General features: G+C 32.6%; 1 protein-coding gene across 2 annotated transcripts in view; it reads left to right on the top strand.

Annotated features, from left to right (window-relative positions):
- The window catches only part of LOC132726368 (WD repeat-containing protein 87-like), a 31,602-nt gene extending 11,935 nt beyond the window's left edge, over positions 1–19,667 (top strand). Inside the window, exons 7-20 of one of the 2 annotated variants that reach the window (XM_060711683.1) lie at positions 297–353; positions 1,207–1,290; positions 3,160–3,212; positions 4,717–4,777; positions 5,227–5,290; positions 5,943–6,031; positions 11,280–11,387; positions 12,193–12,288; positions 13,286–13,360; positions 15,811–15,877; positions 16,551–16,651; positions 17,476–17,541; positions 18,219–18,452; positions 18,942–19,667. In XM_060711683.1, coding sequence (XP_060567666.1) covers positions 297–353; positions 1,207–1,290; positions 3,160–3,212; positions 4,717–4,777; positions 5,227–5,290; positions 5,943–6,031; positions 11,280–11,387; positions 12,193–12,288; positions 13,286–13,360; positions 15,811–15,877; positions 16,551–16,651; positions 17,476–17,541; positions 18,219–18,452; positions 18,942–19,238 — 1,452 coding nt within the window. In that variant the 3' untranslated portion in view covers positions 19,239–19,667. Of the gene's footprint in view, positions 1–296; positions 354–1,206; positions 1,291–3,159; positions 3,213–4,716; positions 4,778–5,226; positions 5,291–5,942; positions 6,032–11,279; positions 11,388–12,192; positions 12,289–13,285; positions 13,361–15,810; positions 15,878–16,550; positions 16,652–17,475; positions 17,542–18,218; positions 18,453–18,941 lie in introns of those variants that run through there. The other variant, XR_009625183.1, reaches the window with a different exon arrangement.
- The last annotated feature ends 2,041 nt before the right edge of the window (positions 19,668–21,708 follow it).

Raw genomic sequence — 21,708 nt, 5'->3', positions numbered from 1 at the left:
GTTATCTATATTGAAGGTTGCTACTTAGCTATAAATTGTTGTATATATTTACACAAGATTTAAACTTTTATCATCTTGCACACAGAACAGTCAAAGCACTAGCTAGTAAGCTAAAACGTACTTTCCTCAAATTTCAAGTTTGACTGAAGTAATGCACTGAGAGATATCTCTGAGGTCCTCCTCCATCCAGTAATACTAGAAAGTTGCTGTTTGACATTGACAATAGTGAAAGAAAATAAAATAAAGAAATGTTGTTTTTGAACCCTCGGTAAGAATTTGTCTCTGTTTGTTTACAGCATGCAGCTTCAGTGGTTCCAGGAAAGAAGTTTTTCACTGATCTTACTATAAATGATGTAAGTAAATTGTTTGATATTGATTGTTAATGTCCCTGTGCACTATAGAAGCTTGATGACCTTGATGTTAATTACCACCTTTTACATAAACATATTAGTTAACAAACTTATTATCAGGTAAAAAGGAACCACTTGTTTGCGACTGTAGGTATAATTTCTTGCACCATTGGTCTGATTACCTTTAATAAGGGGCGTCAGTGGCTGATTGGTTAAGGTTGTTGACATCAAACCGCTGCAGATTCAAGCCACACAAGCATTGTTGCAGTCCTCATGTGAGAACGCTATCCAGGTAGCTTACGAAACGTTGGCGGTTCTACTAAGGTACCCTTTTGTGTCTAAAATAATGTCCAGGGGGGCACATAAGCTCTTCCTCAACCAGTAAAGCTGGAAAATCCCCATATGACCTATACTGTGTTGGTGCGATGTAAAACCAACCAAAAAAAAATAGCTTCCTCGTATCAAAGTCCCTGGTTGAATTTGAACAAAGAACCTTAAGAATCCTGGCATTGCCGAGTGGTAATCCCGTCAGACTGGTATTTATTATCTAACAATTGCTGGCCAGGAGGGTTAAATTATCCTTCATCAGGGGGCAAGTCGTTGTTTCCATGAGCAAGAAACTTTAGATACACTCTTTGCATAGTATTGGTTTGTTCCAGGGATGGATTCAAGACTGTTTCAATAAGTTTATAGCTTCCAAAACAATGGAACTAAAATAAATTTACTAATAACTTTAATACTTATGGCAGGAAATTTCAAATGCTTTACTAACTTTTCTCAAATTGTCTCTTTTTTTAAGTGTTTGATGGATGGGACTTTGAAGTATTTCAGTGTATTAAAATTGCGTTTATTTCAGTGGATACGGAACATCAAAATTTTGAAAGAAAATAATCATATTATAGCACAACATGGTAATGGTTTGTGTGTTATAAACTTTAAGGTAAGCCAGAAATTTTTCTTTGCATTCAAGATATAGGCTTATAATCTATAAGGAGAAATTACAGTGATTTTCTTAAAAATTTTGCTCTGCGGCTTTCTGAAGGGTAAAAATATAGAGCAATCAATAGATCAAAGAAGTGATCTTTGATTCTAATCCAAATAACAGCTTTATACTTATTGATTGATTGTAAATCAGATTACCCTCGGTACTTTTGCTTCTTATTTATGCAGTGATCATGATAAAAAAATACTCATTACTAATGCTTCTAAAAGGCTGAACTGACCATGACAAATTATTGAATTTTTGTCCAATTGTAATAATTTTGTTACTTATGTACAGATTTGATTTATAGCTTGATTCTAAGACATAGACATATGCTTGCATCTGTTACTTAGTTTTTATTGGATACAAAATTACATGTATGATGTATTGGATACAAAATTACATGTATGATATTTTGGATACCAAATTACATTTATGATATATTGGATACAGTATAACATTTATGATATATTGGATACAGTATTACATGTATGATGTATTGGATACAAAATTACATGTATGATATTTTGGATACCAAATTACATTTATGATATATTGGATACCAAATTACATTTATGATATATTGGATACAGTATTACATGTATGATGTATTGGATACAAAATTACATGTATGATATTTTGGATACAAAATTACATGTATGATATATTGGATACAATATTACATTTATGATATATTGGATACCAAATTACATGTATGATATATTGGATACAGTATTACATTTATGATATATTGGATACAGTATTACATTTATGATATATTGGATACAGTATTACATGTATGATATATTGGATACAGTATTACATGTATGATATATTGGATACAGTATTACATTTATGATATATTGGATACAGTATTACATTTATGATATATTGGATACCAAATTACATTTATGATATATTGGATACAGTATTACATGTATGATATATTGGATACAGTATTACATTTATGATATATTGGATACAGTATTACATTTATGATATATTGGATACCAAATTACATTTATGATATATTGGATACAGTATTACATGTATGATATATTGGATACAGTATTACATTTATGATATATTGGATACAGTATTACATGTATGATATATTGGATACAATATTACATTTATGATATATTGGATACCAAATTACATTTATGATATATTGGATACAGTATTACATGAATGATATTTTGGATACCAAATTACATTTATGATATATTGGATACAGTATTACATGTATGATATATTGGATACAGTATTACATGTATGATATATTGGATACAGTATTACATGTATGATATATTGGATACAGTATTACATGTATGATATATTGGATACCAAATTACATTTATGATATATTGGATACAGTATTACATGTATGATATATTGGATACAGTATTACATGTATGATATATTGGATACAGTATTACATTTATGATATATTGGATACAGTATTACATGTATGATATATTGGATACCAAATTACATTTATGATGTATTGGATACAGTATTACATTTATGATATATTGGATACAGTATTACATGTATGATATATTGGATACAGTATTACATTTATGATATATTGGATACAGTATTACATGTATGATATATTGGATACAGTATTACATATATGATATATTGGATACAATATTACATTTATGATATATTGGATACAATATTACATTTATGATATAATAAATATTTGATACAATAATACAATTATGATATATTGGATACAATATGACATTAATTATATTGGATACAATATTATATTTATGATAGTTGGGTTCATTTGCTCACTTGGTATTTATATTGTAGACAAGGAAACAGATGCACAGACTGCCAAACAGACATGATGGTCCACTAACATGGTAAATAGTTTCTGCTTTGTCATTTTGGGTACATCCATTACAACATCTGTTTAATCCTTATCACAATCGATATCTGAAATGAACTTTTCTACTTTCTATATGGACAATATGGACTAATAAAATCTGTCATATGTTGCGGTTTGGATTGGAATATCCATGGGCGGGTTCCCGAGGGACAGATATTCTGATCCAAACCGCAAACAAATATCAGATACTTTTTCTTGCATAAATTTCTACCAATTATTCCATTATATTTTAAACTTTTTACCATAATAATATGGAAATTTATGTCATTACACCCGTAACTATTTTCTTACAACAGCGTATGAAAATACAACTTAAATCATAACATTAAAATTTCGTCATCCTAAGCATGCCATATTGTGCAGCATGCGACTCATCTGGCAGATGAAATGTTTGGCATGGGTGAAACTAATGGAAATGCCAACGTGATATGCAAGAAAAACTGTCAGTTTTTGGGAAAGTTTGTAGAAATTAGATATTGATGGAATGAGAAACAGTGCAGACCATGATAAGGATGTGACGGCTGGTCAGCACTGGTCACACAAAGTAGAATCAGTTGTCACTAGCTAATTAAGAGTGAAATGGTTACAAACCATAATGAGTTGCTAAACATTGACTTGTACTTCAGTGTATTATTTCCTAAATTAAATGATAATTTCATACAGTCTGCAATTAGCTGCTCACTTTAAGCTTTATTACATTAAGGTGATTCCGCATTGTCAGCCATTTTCACTAAGTCATAGTGTGCAAAGTGAAAGTACGCCTATTTGCATATAAAGCAAAACATTACATTCCACTGCACGACAACAAACTTTAAAAGTGATTTTACCATTCATGAAATGGACATAAAACCTTGCCACAGATTTTTACTTGGTCTTAAGAAATTCAGCGCATTCAAGGAAGTTTATCGTTTAACATTGTGAGCTTTGTCTTTATATGAAAAATGGCACTTTCACAGTGATTTTCCTGCTTATATAACAGACTCTGATAAAATGCCTTTTCCCAATTGACATTTTCTTTAAAATCTGGCAGTTTTCCCAGAAATCTGAACTTAAACCTGCTTTTTATTTCCCAAGTGAGCAATTTTAGCGATAATTTTTTTTCACAAAATCAAGAGGCTAAGGCTTCTTTCCAATTAAGTGAGAAACATCACTGTTTCACTTTGCAGTACCCACTTGGTGAAAGTCGAACATAGCTGACAATGCGGCATCACCTTAAAACATAATAAGGTCAATAATGGTATATACCATAGGTATCAAATTTAAAACTTGACAAGTCCATGTTATAAATTAAGCAGTGTTTCTATGAAACGCAGCCCTGGTCATACTAACAATTAGCTGCTCACTTAAAGCTTTTTTTGCATTAAAACATGATAAGGTCAATAATGTATAATGTATCATGTTTAAAACTGTTATACATGTAGATTTAGATTTAAGATTGTAATACTAAAAGATAATATGTGTCTTGTTATCTGTTTCAGTTGTTGTTATTACCATCCAAATGACTTTCTGATAACTGGGGGATCTGACGGTAAAATTAAGGTTAGTATTTCTGTGAAGATGTTAAAGAATTATACAGATTAACATAATTACAATAATCATACTTTCTTACGTAATATCTGTCAAATATTAAGGAGTTTAATGGCTACAATACTGAATATATTTAATCAAAATACTGCATGATTGAAAAATAGGAACAAGTATATGAGACTGTACAGTTGAATTTCATACTATATTAGTGATTAAGTTAGCAATGTGGAAATATGGGCGAACTGACAAAAATTCCTAAGTTTCCTCTAGTGTAAATATCAACCAACCTATCATTAAACTCTACCCTTGCAGGATTCGCTAATATTTCCTCATGTGAAATGTCAGAAATTATAAATTCACTAACTTTTCGACATACGGAAATATCCACTCATACAGTAATTGCCAAATTTTGTTCATTGATATGGTAACAGCTAAGGAAATTTTCACATTGTATTATTCAGGTATTTAATGGAACAGCCTTCAATCTACTGCATGCATTTATAGGGCATAATGGACTTATTTCAGGTAATCTTTACTCATCATTTGTACCCTCCCTTCATATCTTAATAATGCTTTTAACTGCATTAACAAGATATTATACAAGAAATAGATGATTTCAGTTCAGCTCAGTTGATTGGCAATCAGCAACAATTTTTTATGCCTTTGGCCATTTACAATAGTTTAGTTATCGCCCTTTCCTTTTGTTATGCCTTTTGTAACTGGCTTGTAAATTTCCAAGGCTCGAAATTTTGTCACATGCAATGACAGTATGCATATATCTCTGATGAGACCGATTCATGAGTCAAAGTCCTGATGTGTCAAAGTTTTTACGCAAGTCCCTTCAAGTTCAAGTTCTACTGTATTTACATCTTATGGCAACGAAAGTAAATCACATGTAAACCAAGATATAACATTTATAATGAACCTTGTTATTTATTATAAACCAGTCTTTGTATTTAAACTATAAATTTCAACAGTATCTTATGCTAATTGACTTATGACTATTTCAAATATTCAAACTATAAATTTTAACAGTATTTTATGTAAATTGTACCTCTTTGTATTTAAACTATAAATTTCAACAGTATCTTATGCTAATTGACTTATGACTATTTCAAATATTCAAACTATAAATTTTAACAGTATTTTATGGTTAATTGTTTTGTGACTATTTCAGATATTCAGCCGCAGATAAAAGATGCACTACTATTCTCCTCCTCACATGACGGTACTGTAAGGATCTGGCGAGTTGATAGCATGCAACTTGTACGTTACATTTGAATCATTCTGTGTGGGTCCTAAATATATATAAAAGCTACATGCCTCCATATTAGTCAAAATATTTAAAAAAAAAAAAAACTTTAGAAAAATGTACTTAGGTTTTAAAAAAAATAATCAGGTTCAAGTAATTTATATATGTTGCAATTAATGACAGATTGGTAAATAAGATTACCTGGGTTGTATTAAATGCTGTTTGCAATGTGTAAATTACTTTTTTTGTCCCTGGCACAATATTTTACCTTTAAATACATTTTCATGAATATTTGCATGAACATGGAGGCATGCTTCTTTAAAGTCAATTTTGACAGAAAATTGTTTTTTAATTGTTGGTTTAATGTTTGACATGTGTTACATACGCTTAAAAAAATTATTCAACCCTAGAATGGCTAGGAATTTCAGGGTGTAAAAAATTTGCTGACAACCAGTGTAAATTTTAAGGACGTCTTTGAATTGCCCTTTATCACAGGTGCTTGAAACAAACTTTAAAGTTTTATATGGGCTATATACACTATAATAAGATATCTTTATATACATATATAGACCGGTTATGTAAAATATTTGATTATGTGACTAGCCCCTGTGCCCTTTATTAGAGGTGTAATTTAGGCTGCTTGAAATTAAAATGATATGTTGGGAAGGTATCACATTGAGTCTGTATCATGGTAAGTTATAACTGCAGATAAATTGGTGACATCAACTTGCAATCTGTATTGTTTTAGGTTTTTGATTTATGAAATATACTTTCGAACAATTCTTGACGAAGCAGGACAGGTTTGTTAATTTGTTAATATACAAATTTAGTGATGACAAGACTATTATTTTTACATTCTAAAAGGATTCTTAAACTTTTACAAGCCCCCCCCCCCCCCCCCCCCCCCCCCCCCCCCCCCCCCCCCCCGGGTGTAAAAAAGTCCATGCTTTTCCAGGAATTTCCATGGAAAATAAGAGGCTGGAGTATTGGGAACGAAATTTTCACAGCCTTTTCCAGCCTGACGCTGAGAAAAAAATGGGCTCGAAAAAACAGGGAAAAAACATGGAACATTTTCCATGCTGCATGGAATATTTTTCCATGTTTTCCATGGAAAAGCATGGACTTTATTCCATGCTTTTCCATGTACAATGGAGTATTGCGAACAAAAGTATGGATTTTTTTTCCAGGGTATTCCATGTGTCTGCTAACCATAGAGGCTGGACTTTTTACCATGGTAAAATAGTCCAGCCTTGATGGAATAACATGGAAAAAAATCCAGCCTAATTCCAGCATCCCTGAATGTTCTTAAAATGTAAAATTCTCTGATGGAATTCAGCACAGGAATGTTTGAGGTGGAATTTTTATTAGTTTAAAATGATCACATATTTCTTTCACAAAATTTAATACATATCCTTTAGTCCAAATACAGAATAGAACATCCTACATTCACTATAGCACAAACAGTTTTTTTCCAGCTGCAGGTTTGGTAGGTTCTGGTTGTCTTAGAATCCAACACTTTGCTTTTAGCAATTATTTTGCTCTTAATCTGTCAATGAGAAACTGTTTTATCTTAAATTTGTTTAAAGTGTTTCTGATTATTTAAATTACTATTTCTTTTATCGATGTCCATTTTTAGTCCTCTGCCTGTGTTTTCTAGAACTTCTTGTGGTTGTGCTTACCTTTAAAGGTAAAATTCATAATAAATTAAACACAGATGTGGTAATGAACTATGTTTTATTGCATATTATACAAATATGGACTTTTTAGCTGTTGAATATGATGTGATATGTACTGAAAAAATTAATATTGACCGAGGCGATAGCCGAGGTCAATATTAATTTTTCAGTACATATCACATCATATTCAACAGCTAAAAAGTACATATCTGTTTTATTATATAATTTATAAATAGCTTTTATATGGCTTATCACATCTGCCATTGCATACAACGGAAATCATTATTTTTCTCAGCTTGTCTACTGTTTCCATAATTTGGCCCTTTCCATTGGCATGCTAATCCCATTGTTCTTAAAAATGTAAAACGGTAACTAAAATAGACTAATTTGACTCTTATGTACACCCCACTCAACGTTTTTAGTATATAAAATATAGAATAATAACAACAAACTTGGCGTGATGTCACGTCAAAGTCTCGTGTCTTTTTAGGGATTTCCAGAAAATCTATTTTTAGAGAGAAAAAACGGTAAAAAATATACTCTGAGAATCTATTTTCAGGAAAAAATCAGTGAATATATTCTGATATTGACCTGTCATTTTTTTTTTTTACAAAATTTGCTTCTTAGCCAATCATAAAAGGCATTTCAAAGCTATTTATAGATTATATAATAAACACAATTATTATATAGAAATCATTGAATAATTTATATTTTACAGATTATACATGTATAGATTAAAAACAATTATCAGAAAAACAAATGCATGAAGCTGAAAATATAAAAACAACCTTGATCTCTTATAAAGTACAAATGCTTGATATATTATATATATAACCTGTTTTCATGCAATTGATGTAAACTTAAGGTTTATTAAAATACCGTGTATTCTGTTGTATATTGGCATCCTTGTCCCAGGTGATCCTGCATTGTATCATACCAATACTAAACACTTTAAAATCGTTAAAACAAAACAATGTATCCAAAACTGCTAAAATATCAAGTACATCCTCTGTAATTTGCAACATCTTTGCTGACCCAGAATATCTTAGAATTCAAAATTTACAACAGTTTACTGGCACACAGCAGTCTATCATTATGTAAAGCCAGGTTAATCTACTCATCATTTTTAACTTTTATTCTATTGAGCGTTAAAGAAAATATCAAAATAGCTAATAAGATATATAAATTTTTTACAAGATCAATTAACAAATTTTTACAATATTTTTGTACAAAAAAGATTGCAATGTCCATTTCTAGACACATTCTGCATATGAAATTTATAAATGTTATCTCTCCCCAAATAATCACATGGAACAGCCTGATCTGTCGGAATGACCAGGTGGAGTAAATTTAGTCTTGCACAGATGGTGGGCAAATGCTGGCTCAATGAGTTTTTATCAGAGCTCTGATCTGTGTAGTGTAAAATCTCAGTGGATGTAGTATTTATTTTTCCTAAATATTGATCAATTTAATAAAGAATATATGAGATTCTTTCATGCACTGTTTTGTTTTGTTTGTTTATTTTATTTATTTATTTAATTGTTATCCAAAAACATTGAAATTCTTAGAATTTAAAAATAGCAAGCAATGCAAATCCAATCTTGATTTATTATAGTGTGCTGAATGATTTAATCACAGACTTTAATTAATTTATAGTTCAACATTAAAGCCTGTAATTACGTGGATATTATTTCATTGTACATAACTTCATGTAGATTTATTTCAATAATTAAATATGTATTTTGGAGCAATCAATTCATTTACGTCTTTAGCATAGACATTTTTTTCTGAGATCCCTTTTTCCAAAACTACATGAAATGCTATAAAGTGTCAAAATTTCAAACCATTTACAGTTAACTTGCATTAAAATAATGTCATGATTGTATATTTTCTTTCGTAAAATTAACAATATTGACTGAAGATATATAAAGTAAATTTCTTGTTGATAATTTTTTCCAGCCATACTTGGAGAAAGGTTTAAAACACAATTTCCAACGCATCAAAAAAAATCTAAGCTAATCAACCTTTCCTATTGCGATATGGAAGTAAAGTCCATGGTTTTCCAGTCTTTTACCACAAATGTCCAGCCAATTTCCAGCCTATAGCCTTCGATCTGAAGCTAACACTGTTCTAAAAATAGATTTTACCTAATCACCACTACATCACCTGTACTGACTTTCGGACAAGGGATTAAGGAGTACACATTATACATTTGATGTTAATTCAGCGGTATATTTACTGTGTTTACCATGCAATTATTTCAAGAAATTGTAGAATGCAAACAAGTTGGAAATTGAATTTAGTGTGAAAAGATAAGGGACAACTACCAAACCAACCTTTTACTTTTTTTAAAGTTAAATTTAAACAATAATGTCACAATCTGCTCTGGTCTCTATATACATCTTTACACCCTTGTCAAGTAAAACAAACCAGTAATTGGCGATGATTTTAACAACCAAAATATTTTGTTTGTGAGACATAAAAAAAAAAAAACAATGTATTTTTATTGTCTATATAGTAAACAGTGTATGGTAAATCACGGACACTTCAATTGTCAATTCAATTTATAAAATATACATGACAAGCATCATGTACGTATACATTTTTTCTGATAACAAATAAATACTAAAATCTCGGCATTTTTATTAAGGTGAAAAATAGGAAAATGCAGAGTTTTGGCTTATTCTAAAATTATTTACAGACATTAAGATATTAATCAGTTAATCTAATTCACTCATAGCACTTTTGTGGATAGCATTCATGACTTCTCCAATCTGCGTATTGATAAAAACAAATTTTTGTAACGGTAATACCTGGGACAGAAAGATACTCTTTCAATTTTAGTCCAATTTCTTAAAAATCATACCATATTCATAATCACCATTATCATAATTTTTGATAAACAGTGAAAAAAAAAACAAATTGCCAAGCGCCGCATTTTTCTCAATATTGACATCAGCAGGAAAGTATTGCCCCAAAGTTTTATTTCTTTTTCACCATTTCATCTTTATTTTCCTGTATGGTTTTAAACCATCTCAATCATGCTTTACGAAAGTTTAACTTCCAGGAACATCATTTCCATTGAGAGAAATGTGAATAAAAGATCTCTTTAACATTACATGTTGTATAATTCTACATGTAGATTAACCAGTTTTCTTGTCCGAAAGTTATCGATATGTGGCTATTTTTAGCACAGGTCTCTTATCAGTGACGTATACGATGCTTATCTCAGATCGTTCCCTATTCTAGCAATGCTGGAAATGGCTGGACAAAAAAAGTCCATTTAGCATGGAAAAAATACCAATTTTCCATGAATTTCCATGGAATTCCATGCTTTTCCATAGTTTTCCAGGGTTTACCAGCCTCTCTTCCAGGCTTACCCTGGAAAATCTACACCCGGGCATTGCGCCTCAGAAATCATTAGTCAGTATAATTGCCCAGGTTGTCCCACAGCACAGCCTGTTATTCCCAGAATTCACTTTATAAATACCATGACGACATAATAAAGAAAATGCTTCAGTAAAAAAATCAGATTTTCCCAGCCCTTAAGTGTATTTTTACATTTTTTGAATATTTCTATTTACAGTTTATGAGTCTTGACATTGGAGAGAAAGTTTATCACATGGCGTTGCTTAGCAACACAGAATTTTATTTCTATACAGAAAAAAACATTATGATTTACAGCTGTCACCAGGTAAATATGAAATTGTTCAAACACGGTATTTAAAATGACTTTAGCAAAATGTCATTGAGAACTTTATTGAACACCTCTTTCTGTACAATGCAGGGACTTACTTATGATACCCTCACAAATGAAATTTAGGGGGGTATATAGGAGTCAGCTTGTCGGTCAGTCAGTCGGTTGGCTTCATGGTTTTTAGAGTTTTGAATGAGTTAATGTAATCAAACTTGGTATATAGCAACCTTATGTGAAAAACCCCATTGAAATTGCTTTTAGACTTCCTTGGGTCAAGAAAGACCTAAGAATAGTAAAAGAGTTCCCGGACGATAACTAGAGTAAGGAATGAGATATTGTAATAAAACTTGGCATTTTAGCAAGTTTATCAAAAAGAACTAGCTAGGGATTGTTGTTGAACTCCCTAGGTTCAAAGTCAAGGTCACAGTTACTAAAAATAGAAAAACGGTTTCTGGAAGAAAGGCAATTAATTGTAATAATTATTGGTACACTAATGAAACCTCATATGATAAAGGTTGAGTTCAAATTTTGCTTCGTTGTTGGTGGGGGGTATGAATCACCTTTAGTGATAGCTCTAGTTTGATTTGTACTCGGCTATTCAAACCATTGTCTTATGGAGAAGCCAGGTCTTAATTGATACCAGATGTTCATAATAGAGAATGGAAAATGCACTTTAATGTACTTTAATACAGATCCATTAATTTCTTTTTGTAACATAACAATAATGTTACTTCGGAAAATAAAATTGTGTTTAACTTATTATTTATGTCGTAATTTTATGATATATTTTTTTATTGTATAGTTCTATGAATTCTTTGCTCCTGTGGAATCAGAAACTAAAAGGTTAATGTGCTGTAGAGCCAAAGACCGACCTAGCCGAATATTGGCCTCAACTGAGGTACTTGAGTTTCTTTCAATTTTATGTAGCCAGTACTTTTTATTCAGACTTTCTCACAGCCATAATCTTACAAGGGTAAAGTCTGCAAAACAGACTGCAAAAAGGCAAAATTGATACAAAAATTTAAATACTTTTTATTTGCCTAAATGTTCTTTGGGACATATTATTGTATAGCATTGTTTGTCTGTCTGTATGTCTGTAGACATTTTAGTCAGGAGGATAATTATCTTTTGAAGGATATTAATGATTGTGTGTATATTTGCCATGTAAATATGCTGTATCAAAACACAGATTAAGTTGAATATTTGCTGCCATCAACACATTATTGATGCAAGTTATCTCACCTTTTTTTAGTTAATTCAGCCGCGTCACGACAAAACCAACATAATGGGTTTGCCACCAGCATGGATCAAGACCAGCCTGCGCATCCGCGCAGTCTGATCAGGATCCATGCTGTTCCCTTACAAACTCTACAACAAGTAGAGAATTTTGATAGCGAACAGCATGAATCCTGACCAGACTGCGCGAATGCGCAGGCTGGTCTGGATCCATGCTGGTCGCAAACCCATTATGTTGGTTTTGTCATGACGCTGCTCATTATTGTGAAATTGTTGGTTTCCGTTAGATAACTTGAAGTTATTTCACTGACTGTTTCTATATTTAAATGCAAGTGGGTTATGTCAAAACAAAGGCCAACTTTTTTTTCTTTTTGCAATCAATTTATTTATTATTGAGAAAGTTATGCCCCTTAATATGCAAATTTTCTGTGAAATTATATTTTGAAAGGGACTCTACTAAGGTTTTTTTGACATGAAGGCCGGACTGAAAATAATTTTTGAAGATTTATGTTCCATTTGATGTTTTCTTTTTGGCTTTTGGACCTGAGTGGAGTTCCTTTAAATGTGAGTTAATTTTGTTTTTCAGTAATTACTCACTAAATCTTATAACAATTATTGGTATAAAAGGTAAATTTTCTTTGTGATATATTATATTACAGGATGGAAGTGTACGTTTATTCTCACCAATTACTGGTCTGACCTTGACCATCATCTATCCCATGCCATCCTTCCAGGTAACCTTAATTTTATGATAATATCTATTTCATGTTTTGTCAACTTTTTGAGATTAAATGTTTTTTTTTATTAAATACTTATAAATGAAATGTTGAGAAATATTGATGAAATAAAGTGCTTATTTTTATTTTCTGTATTTTACTTGTAAAAAAATATTTTTCACTGCAGTGAAATATATTTTCCATATTTTCACTGGTGTCTTGTCAGACTACACTTACGAACTTTCGCTATACGTGAACGACACTAAGTAACTGGCTTTTTCAAATAAAAAAATTTAGACAAACACATTAAAACAATACACATTTAATTTCATATAGTTTTCCTATATATTTTTTTTAAACTGTGTCAAAAAAATTCTCAAAATTTTTTATGATTTTAAATTTGTTTTCATGATGACAGCAAAGCTGTGGTTTTTTTTTACTTTTGGGTTTAGAAAATTCATTTGTTTCCTAAATTATATGTTTACCTAGAACCATATATTATAGAAAGCAAATTTAAACAAAGGGAAAAAAAAATGTCCGTTTCTGTACAAAAAAACCCAAAAATAAAAACAAATCTTTTTTAAAGTCCCTTTTCCCGGGTTTATTTGAAAGGGGGAATAATTTGGTAATTTTAAAAGGGAAACGGATTATCTTTCACTGGAAGATGGCGAATACTATGCACGTTTGTAATGACTACTTACTAAATTCAGCCAATATACAAAATTGAATTTGAATTTTTCTTCCTTTTCATAAGTTTAAAAAGGAGAAAAACGCTCTGATACTTTGATGTTTTATATTTACTATCTGCCAATAAGAATTCATTTGGTTGAACCAATATGCATGTATTATTAGTTATAAAGATTTTGTTGACAGGTTATATGACCCTATATAGATGGTTGTTTGTATAGTGGAAAGGGAAATATTGCAAACAACCATTTATATATGGCCATCTAATATAACCTGTCAAGAATACTAGTAAACAATTTATCAATTCATAATTCAGCAAATTTTTTAGAGAAAAAGAAAATTTGTTTAAAAAATTGACAGCAGGTGTGTTTATTTAACAAATAAAACATGGCCTTGAGGGCAATATGCAAGTTTACGGACTGATTGGTCAGACTGAGGAAGGTATATGGCCCAAAGTGTAGCTGAGGTATATGGCCCGAAGCGCAGCTGAGGTTTATGGCCCGAAGTGTAGCTGAGGTATATGGCCTGAAGTGCAGCTGAGGTATATGGCCCGAAGTGTAGCTGAGGTATATGGCCCGAAGTGTAGCTGAGGTATATGGCCCGAATTGCAGCTGAGGTATATGGCCCGAAGTGTAGCTGAGGTATATGGCCCGAGGTCTGACCAACCAGTCTGTAAACTTCCATTTTGCGTGAAAGGCCATGTTTTATTTGTTATATTATACCGAATCTAAATCCTTTCATCCCTTTTGTTGCTGTCAGTTTTACTATAATTTGCTTTCAAATAATAATTTATTTGTTCAGTGTGTGAAATATTTCAAACCCTAGTCAGATTTTTTTATTCTTATTTTCAAGAGATACAGCAAAAAAAAAATCATGCTCTTCTTTTGTTTTTCAATTTTTGTTAATCAAATTAAACAGGCGGAAAAAAGCCTGAACTTTAAGATTTTCATAAACTGTATAAATAAAATTTATATTCAATTTAAAGACAATCATGATTTGAGCCGTGTCATGACAAAACCAACATAATGTGTTTGCACCAGCATGGATCCAGACCAGCCTGCGCATCCGCGCAGTCTGATCAGGATCCATGCTGTTCGCTTACAAACCCTATAACATGTAGAAAAACTGATGGCGAACAGCATGGATCCTGATCAGACTGCGCGGATGTGCAGGCTGGTCTTGATCCATGCTGGTCGCAAACCCATTATGTTGGTTTTGTCGTGACGCGGCTCATTTTTCGTCATCATGTAATAAATTTATGTGCAAACATAGCAATAAATTCAGTAAAATGAACCATTTAACAACAAAGTAAAATATTATACCTCATATGCATACGCCCTTCTATATTTAATATGACGTCATCCAGTCCATATAAGAATTATGGACTGCCCCCCGGTCTGTATGCGGTTTATGGACCGGATGACATCATATTAAATATAGAAGGGTGTATGCAATTGAGGTATAATATAAAACTATATAAAAGTTTCGGTTATACGATTTAAAGCGATGTTACAAATGTGCGGTATTATATGGTAACTTACTTCTCATATGTCATACCATTACTACTTTCAAGTTTAAAAATGGTCAAGGGTGCTGTCCACAAGACGAATCTTGTTTCAAATCAGCGGTCAAAATTAGCAAAAAAACTGGAAAATTGCCTGACTTGCTTGTGAATTTCAGTACTGATTTCTATGACTGAACCATGACTTCTGTTTCTATTTTAGTGGTTATAGTTCATTAAAGAATTTGAATAATATGCTTGTAAATCTGTATTTTTCTAGGTGTTAATGTCTTTTGCCTATGACATCCATCAGGAGAAGTTACACACTGTGTTAACAGGGGGAAAAGGTATCTTATATTTATAGTTATAATCAAATTTTACATTAACGCTACTCTGGTTTTAACAGTATCATTATGTTTATAACAGCTATACAAAGATATTTAAATTCTGAGTTTTCTTTCTGTAATTCTTGGACATTCCCCCCCCCCCCACACCCCAAGATGCTTCATTGTTATAGAACAAGCTTTTATATGGAGGAATGAAGTGACAGAATGTTTACCTGAGGGATGAAGGTCCAAGAGTTCATTTCTGTGTGTATTCTATGCTAAATGAGGGTTCAGGCACTGAAAGTACGACCCCAGAGTTCATTTCTTGCATTTTGCTACTTTTTATGCTGGAATCTTTTCTCTTATTCACACTGCTGCCTTCTCACTTTCACCCTCTCTTTCTCTTCTAACATGTATCTTTAACATTAACCCTTTACCTATTGAATTTATAAATTGGATTTGCCTAAATTTGAATTTTCAAACAGTCTATTCAAAATTTAAGGGATTTCAATATCAAAATATAAAAAATAGGCATTCCAACAGTATAGAGCCTGGTCACACTGGTGTGCAGGCTAGCCAGGTTTTATATTTGTGACAAAGGCTACCAACAGGTTAAGGTTTAAAAACAACTATACCTTCTTCTATCTATCTGTTTTTTGTTTCTCACTCTCTCTTTCATTCTTTCCAATATAAGTTATTGTTTACAACACTGCAACAAACCCGTGCAAAGCAGTAGAACTGTGGGTACCTAAAACTGAGGATGAACATGTCAACATCTTACTTCTAGTTACCGTGGTAAGTTAATTCTTCATTCAACTCAGCTGAGATATATACAGTAGAACTTCGGTAAGTCGAAGCTTAAGGGACTTGTGTAAATAAAATTTTGACACATTAGGACCTCTGCTCATGAATGGGTCTCATCTGAGATATAAGCATACTGTCATTTCATATGTCCGTCCGTCTGTCTGTCTGTCTGTCTGTCCTATTCTCTTTGTCTACGTTTTAAGCTCAATATGTAAACCATTGGTAGCTGGTTGAGTGCTCCCGGGATTTCTTTGTGATGATTGATCTTGAACCTTGTGTATTTAAGTGATCATTTGTCTCTGACAACTGATTTAGAAATCAGGTTTAATTAAAAAATAGTGTGACTTCTCCAATGGTTATGTCCCTTTGTTGTCTTTTCACGAAGACTATAATTATATCTCAGTAACCTGAGGCTGAAAGTCATTGAAACCAAAGAAAAGGTTTCACATTTTCAACTTTTAAAGTGCTTTTTGCACACTTTCAGTACAGTCAATATCTTTCAAGAAAGTTTGTTTAAATATGTTGTTTTTTTTTTTTTTTGCTCTTTGTTTTTTTTTTTTGCTTTTTGCAAAACACAGATAAAAAACTGCCCTTTCCGAAAAACGTTAATGTATGTTTAACAAACACTTTAATATGCGCAAAATATATGTTTAGCACACTTATTTTGGCAAGGGCGCTCACCTAGAAGGGCTTAAAGCATTGCTTGTTACCAGCATATTATCATTTTTATTATTATAAATTCTTGGGTGGAAGTACATGTTACATACACACACACAGGCTAAGTTTTCAGATTTTTTTTATGTTTTTTCTTTCAGGAATTTCCATGTGAAGACGGGACGGATGTTGATAATTTGGTGTTTGCTGGGCTCAAAAATGGACAAGTGAGATAATTTTTTAATTATCTAAACTATAACTGCATTAATAAGCAACACTCTTGCCACTGTTATTTGTCTCATGAATATCTTCGGCTTCAAATTTGGATCTCTGCCAGTTTATATTTTAACCTGCTGGAACCAAAAGTGATAAGGCTTTTACAGCAGTTTAGAGTCAGGCCAACCTGCATTATCTGTGCATTCTAAACTGTTGGTAGCTCAGTTTTTATATTTTAATACTGATATCCCTGACACTTGAAACTGACGGTTCAAAATTAGAAGCTGGGCAAATACATTACACAAATTGGAAAGTTTTTAACAGGAGTGAAAGCTGAAAGTATATTATAAGTCTGTTTTAAGCTGTATAGATACGCAAAAAACACATTCTGTTTATATAAAAATGTTGGAATATTACAGAATACAGAAAACAATTTAAACCATTTAAGGTTGTTTTATACATTTCAGCACACATAAGTATGTGAATGATGCTGCATAATCAGGACTTTTTCACAGTCAGAAGAAGGGGTCATTCATAAAATGTGATATTTTGCAAAAGTGAAAGAAAAAACTTTATATTTCAGCACTGTTTTAAAGAGCAGTGAATTAATCTTACTTTTTTTGTAATAATCTATTTTTAGATTTTATTATGAATCTATTTTTAGATTTTATTATGAATCTATTTTTAGATTTTATTATGCGATGCAGTAGTGTGCTCTATGGAAGATCCTGTTCAGGCACACGAGGGCTCTATAGTCTGTCTGCAAAACTGCCTACATTCACCGGACACCGGACATTTTGGTAGCAGTGATACCGTTGGCGTGATTATATCCGGTGGGACAGACAAATATGTTAAAATTTGGAACTTACAGATCATATCGGATGATAGAAGGCCTATCATAAATCTTTGTCAAGTTTTAAAGGTAAAAATGTATCTTACTTACAGTTCTTAATTTAGACAGACATCATGGTTTCACCCCTTTTCCAGATGTTTGTACTTGTCAAGTGTCGTGTGGCAGCTGTAAAAAGTTGCCCCGTGATTTTCTCTGTAAACCTTCATTTCAGATTTAGCTCCCCTAGTTGTTTTTCTCTGTAAACCTTCATTTTAGATTTATCGCCCCTAGGTATATATCTCTGTTTATATTCATTTAGAGTTATCTCCCCTAAGTGTATCTCTGTTAATATTAATTTTAGATTTATCTCCCCTAGGTGTATATCTCTATAATTCATTTATGATTTATCGCCCCTAGGTGTATATCTGTTAATATTCATTTATGATTCATCTCCCCTAGGTGTATATCTCTGTTAATATTCATTTTAGATTTATCTCTCCTGGATGAATATCTCTATAAATATTCATATTAGACTTGTCTCCCTTAGTTAGATATCCCTTATGTTAATGTTTATTTCAGATTTATCTCCCTTCAGTACCATTACACATCAGTATGTACTCAACAAATGTGTGGGTTGCCACACAAACAGTATCAAAAAAGGGACATAACTCTTGTAAACTTGTGATGTACAAGTTGATTCAGATGGGAAGCTCAAAGACAATGGCCAGTAAACAGTTATTACAGAAGAAGTTTGTGCTGATTGCTCATCAAGTAACACACCATGAAGATGAGGATCATACAGGGGAGGTAAGTGTTGGTAAAGATGCAAAGGGAGGTAAATACAAGCAAAACTCATCGGAGGTAAATCTTAGCTAAGGTTCAAGGGAGGTAAATGTCAACAAAAGTCAAGGGAGGTAAATATCAGCAAAAATGTGTAAGGAGAGGTTAATGTGAGCAAAGATGCAAGGGAGGTAAATATCAGCAAAAGTCATGGGATCCAACTGGTACTAAGCTAAGGTGTAAGGGAGGTAAATATGAGCAAAGATGCAAGGGAAGGTAAATTTGAGCATTGTTGCAAGGGAGGTAAATATGAGCAAAGATGCAAGGGAGGTTAATGTGAGCAAAGATGCAAGGGAGGTAAATGTTAGCTATAAAATGCAAGAGGAGGTAAATGTGAGCTATAAGATGCAAGGGGAGGTAAATGTGAGCAAAGATGCAAGGGAGGTAAATGTCAGCAAAAAGTTCAAGGGGAGATAAATGTGAGCAAAGGTGCAAGGGAAGTAAATGTGAGCTTAGGTGCAAGGGAGGTTAATGTGAGCAAAGCTGCAAGGGAGGTAAATGAAAGCAAAGATGCAAGGGGAGGTAAATGTGAGCTTAGGTGCAAGGGAGGTAAATGTAAGAAAAAAGCAGGGGGAGGTAAATGTTAGCTAAGGTGCAACAGGGTTGCCAGCAGACTTGAAAAGTCAGGGAAATCTGATATTTTTTCAAGGTCAGGGAATTTTGAAAATTGGTCAGTGAAGAATAAAAATCCTAAAAAGTCAGGGAAAAGTCAGGGAAAAATAATTTTGAAGAATTTTCCTTATATGTATAAAGTAAAAACTGGAAAAAAAACATGTTCACCTCTTTTAAGAGCTAGAGCTTAGATATTAAGCATGTAACATCTTCAGTGAGTGTCTACCAATTTTGTACAAATAAAGTCATTGGGTCAAAATTTGCCCAGTCAAGGGGGTCATTGATTTTCTTATATGTTTATATAAACTTAAAAATTCTTGTAACAAACCCAAAAGAGCTAGAGTTTAGATATTAAGCATGAAACATTTTCTAGTCTGTGTCTACCAAGTTTGTTCAAATAAAAGTCCTTGGGTCAAAATAAGCGCCACCCCAGGGGGTTACTGATTTTCCTTTTATGTTCATAGTAAAAAAAACAAAACAATATCTTCTTTGAAAACCCCAAAGAGGTAGAGCTGTGATATTTGGCATGAAACATCTTTTAGTAAGTGTCTACCAAGTTTGTTAAAATAAAAGCCCTGGGGTCAAAACTGGTCCAGTCATGGGGGTCATTAATTTTCCTTATATGTATATATATAAAAAACTAAAAAGTCTTCTTTTAAAAAAACAAAAGAGCTAGAGCTTAGATATTTGGCATGAAACATTTTCCAATGGGTGTTAACCAACTTTGTTCAAATAAAAGCCCTGGGGTCAAAATTATTCTTGTTCATGGAGAGTTTTTATATTCAGATGAGTAATTTCAGGGCCATCATGACCCTCTTGTTATTAATTATATTGGCTATGGCAGTATTCTGTAGCTCAAGATAATAGTTTTGCTTCAGACTTGATCTTATCAAAAACATTTTACTGAACACAAAATACCAAACTTAGATGTATAAAGCATATTTTATTGACCATATTGTTAAAAGCATTAAAAAAACCAACAAAAAACTTATGGGTGCAGGGCTTTTATTCACAGGTTGGGGAAGCAGCCCTGCCATTAATTTTGGGGATACATTAATGGTATATTTGCTAAAGGGGAAGAAAAAACTTGATGTAAATTATATTTTGTGGGAAAACTGCATGATTTTATAGAATTTCTTTTTGGGGAAACAGTCCTATAATGGCCCCTGCTATAGAAGGAAAAAAAGCCCTGGGGTGAATTGGACGGCTGTAGGGGAGGTGGAGACTGTTTAAGTTTGGTAGTTTTAGTCATTGAAAAACATAATTTGGTCAGGGAAAAGTCAGGGAATTTTATTTATCTATGATGCTGGCAACCCTGTGCAAGGGATGTAAATGTGAGAAAAGATGCAAGGGGAGGTAAATTTGAGCTATAAGGTGTAAAGGAGGTAAATGTAAGCAAAGATGCGAGGGAAGTAATTGTGATCAAAGATGCAGGGGAAGTAAATGTAAGCTAAGGTGCAAGGGAGGTAAGTGTGAGTAAAGATGCAGGGGAGGTTAATGTGAGCAAAAGGTGCAGGGGAGGTAAATGTTAGCTAAGGTGCAAGGGAGATAAATGTCAGCAAAAGGTGCAGGGGAGGTAAATGTTAGCTAAGGTGCAAGGGAGGTAAGTGGTGGCTAAAATGCAAGGGAGGTAAATGTCGGCAAAAGGTGCAAGGGAGATAAATGTAAGCTAAGGTGCAAGGGAGGTAAGTGTTGGCTAAGATGCAAGGGAGGTAAATGTCAGCAAAAGTCAAGGGAAGTAAATGTCTGCAAAAGTCAATATTAGGTTTTAAAATATAAGTTAGGTCATGCAAAGGGAAAGAAAAGTGTCAACAAAAGGAAAGGAACTAGTTTGGCAAAGGTGAAAGGGGAGATTAGTGCACCCCCACAGAAAGGGGAGAAAAGGGTCTCACTA

This window comes from Ruditapes philippinarum, unplaced genomic scaffold (genome assembly GCF_026571515.1).
Source record: "Ruditapes philippinarum isolate M1 unplaced genomic scaffold, ASM2657151v2 ctg382_1_1_1_1, whole genome shotgun sequence".
In the NCBI taxonomy this organism is placed as follows: Eukaryota; Metazoa; Mollusca; class Bivalvia; order Venerida; family Veneridae; genus Ruditapes; species Ruditapes philippinarum.
The sequence above is the reverse complement of the archived record's forward strand: the minus strand, read 5'-3'. Positions and strand labels throughout refer to the sequence as shown.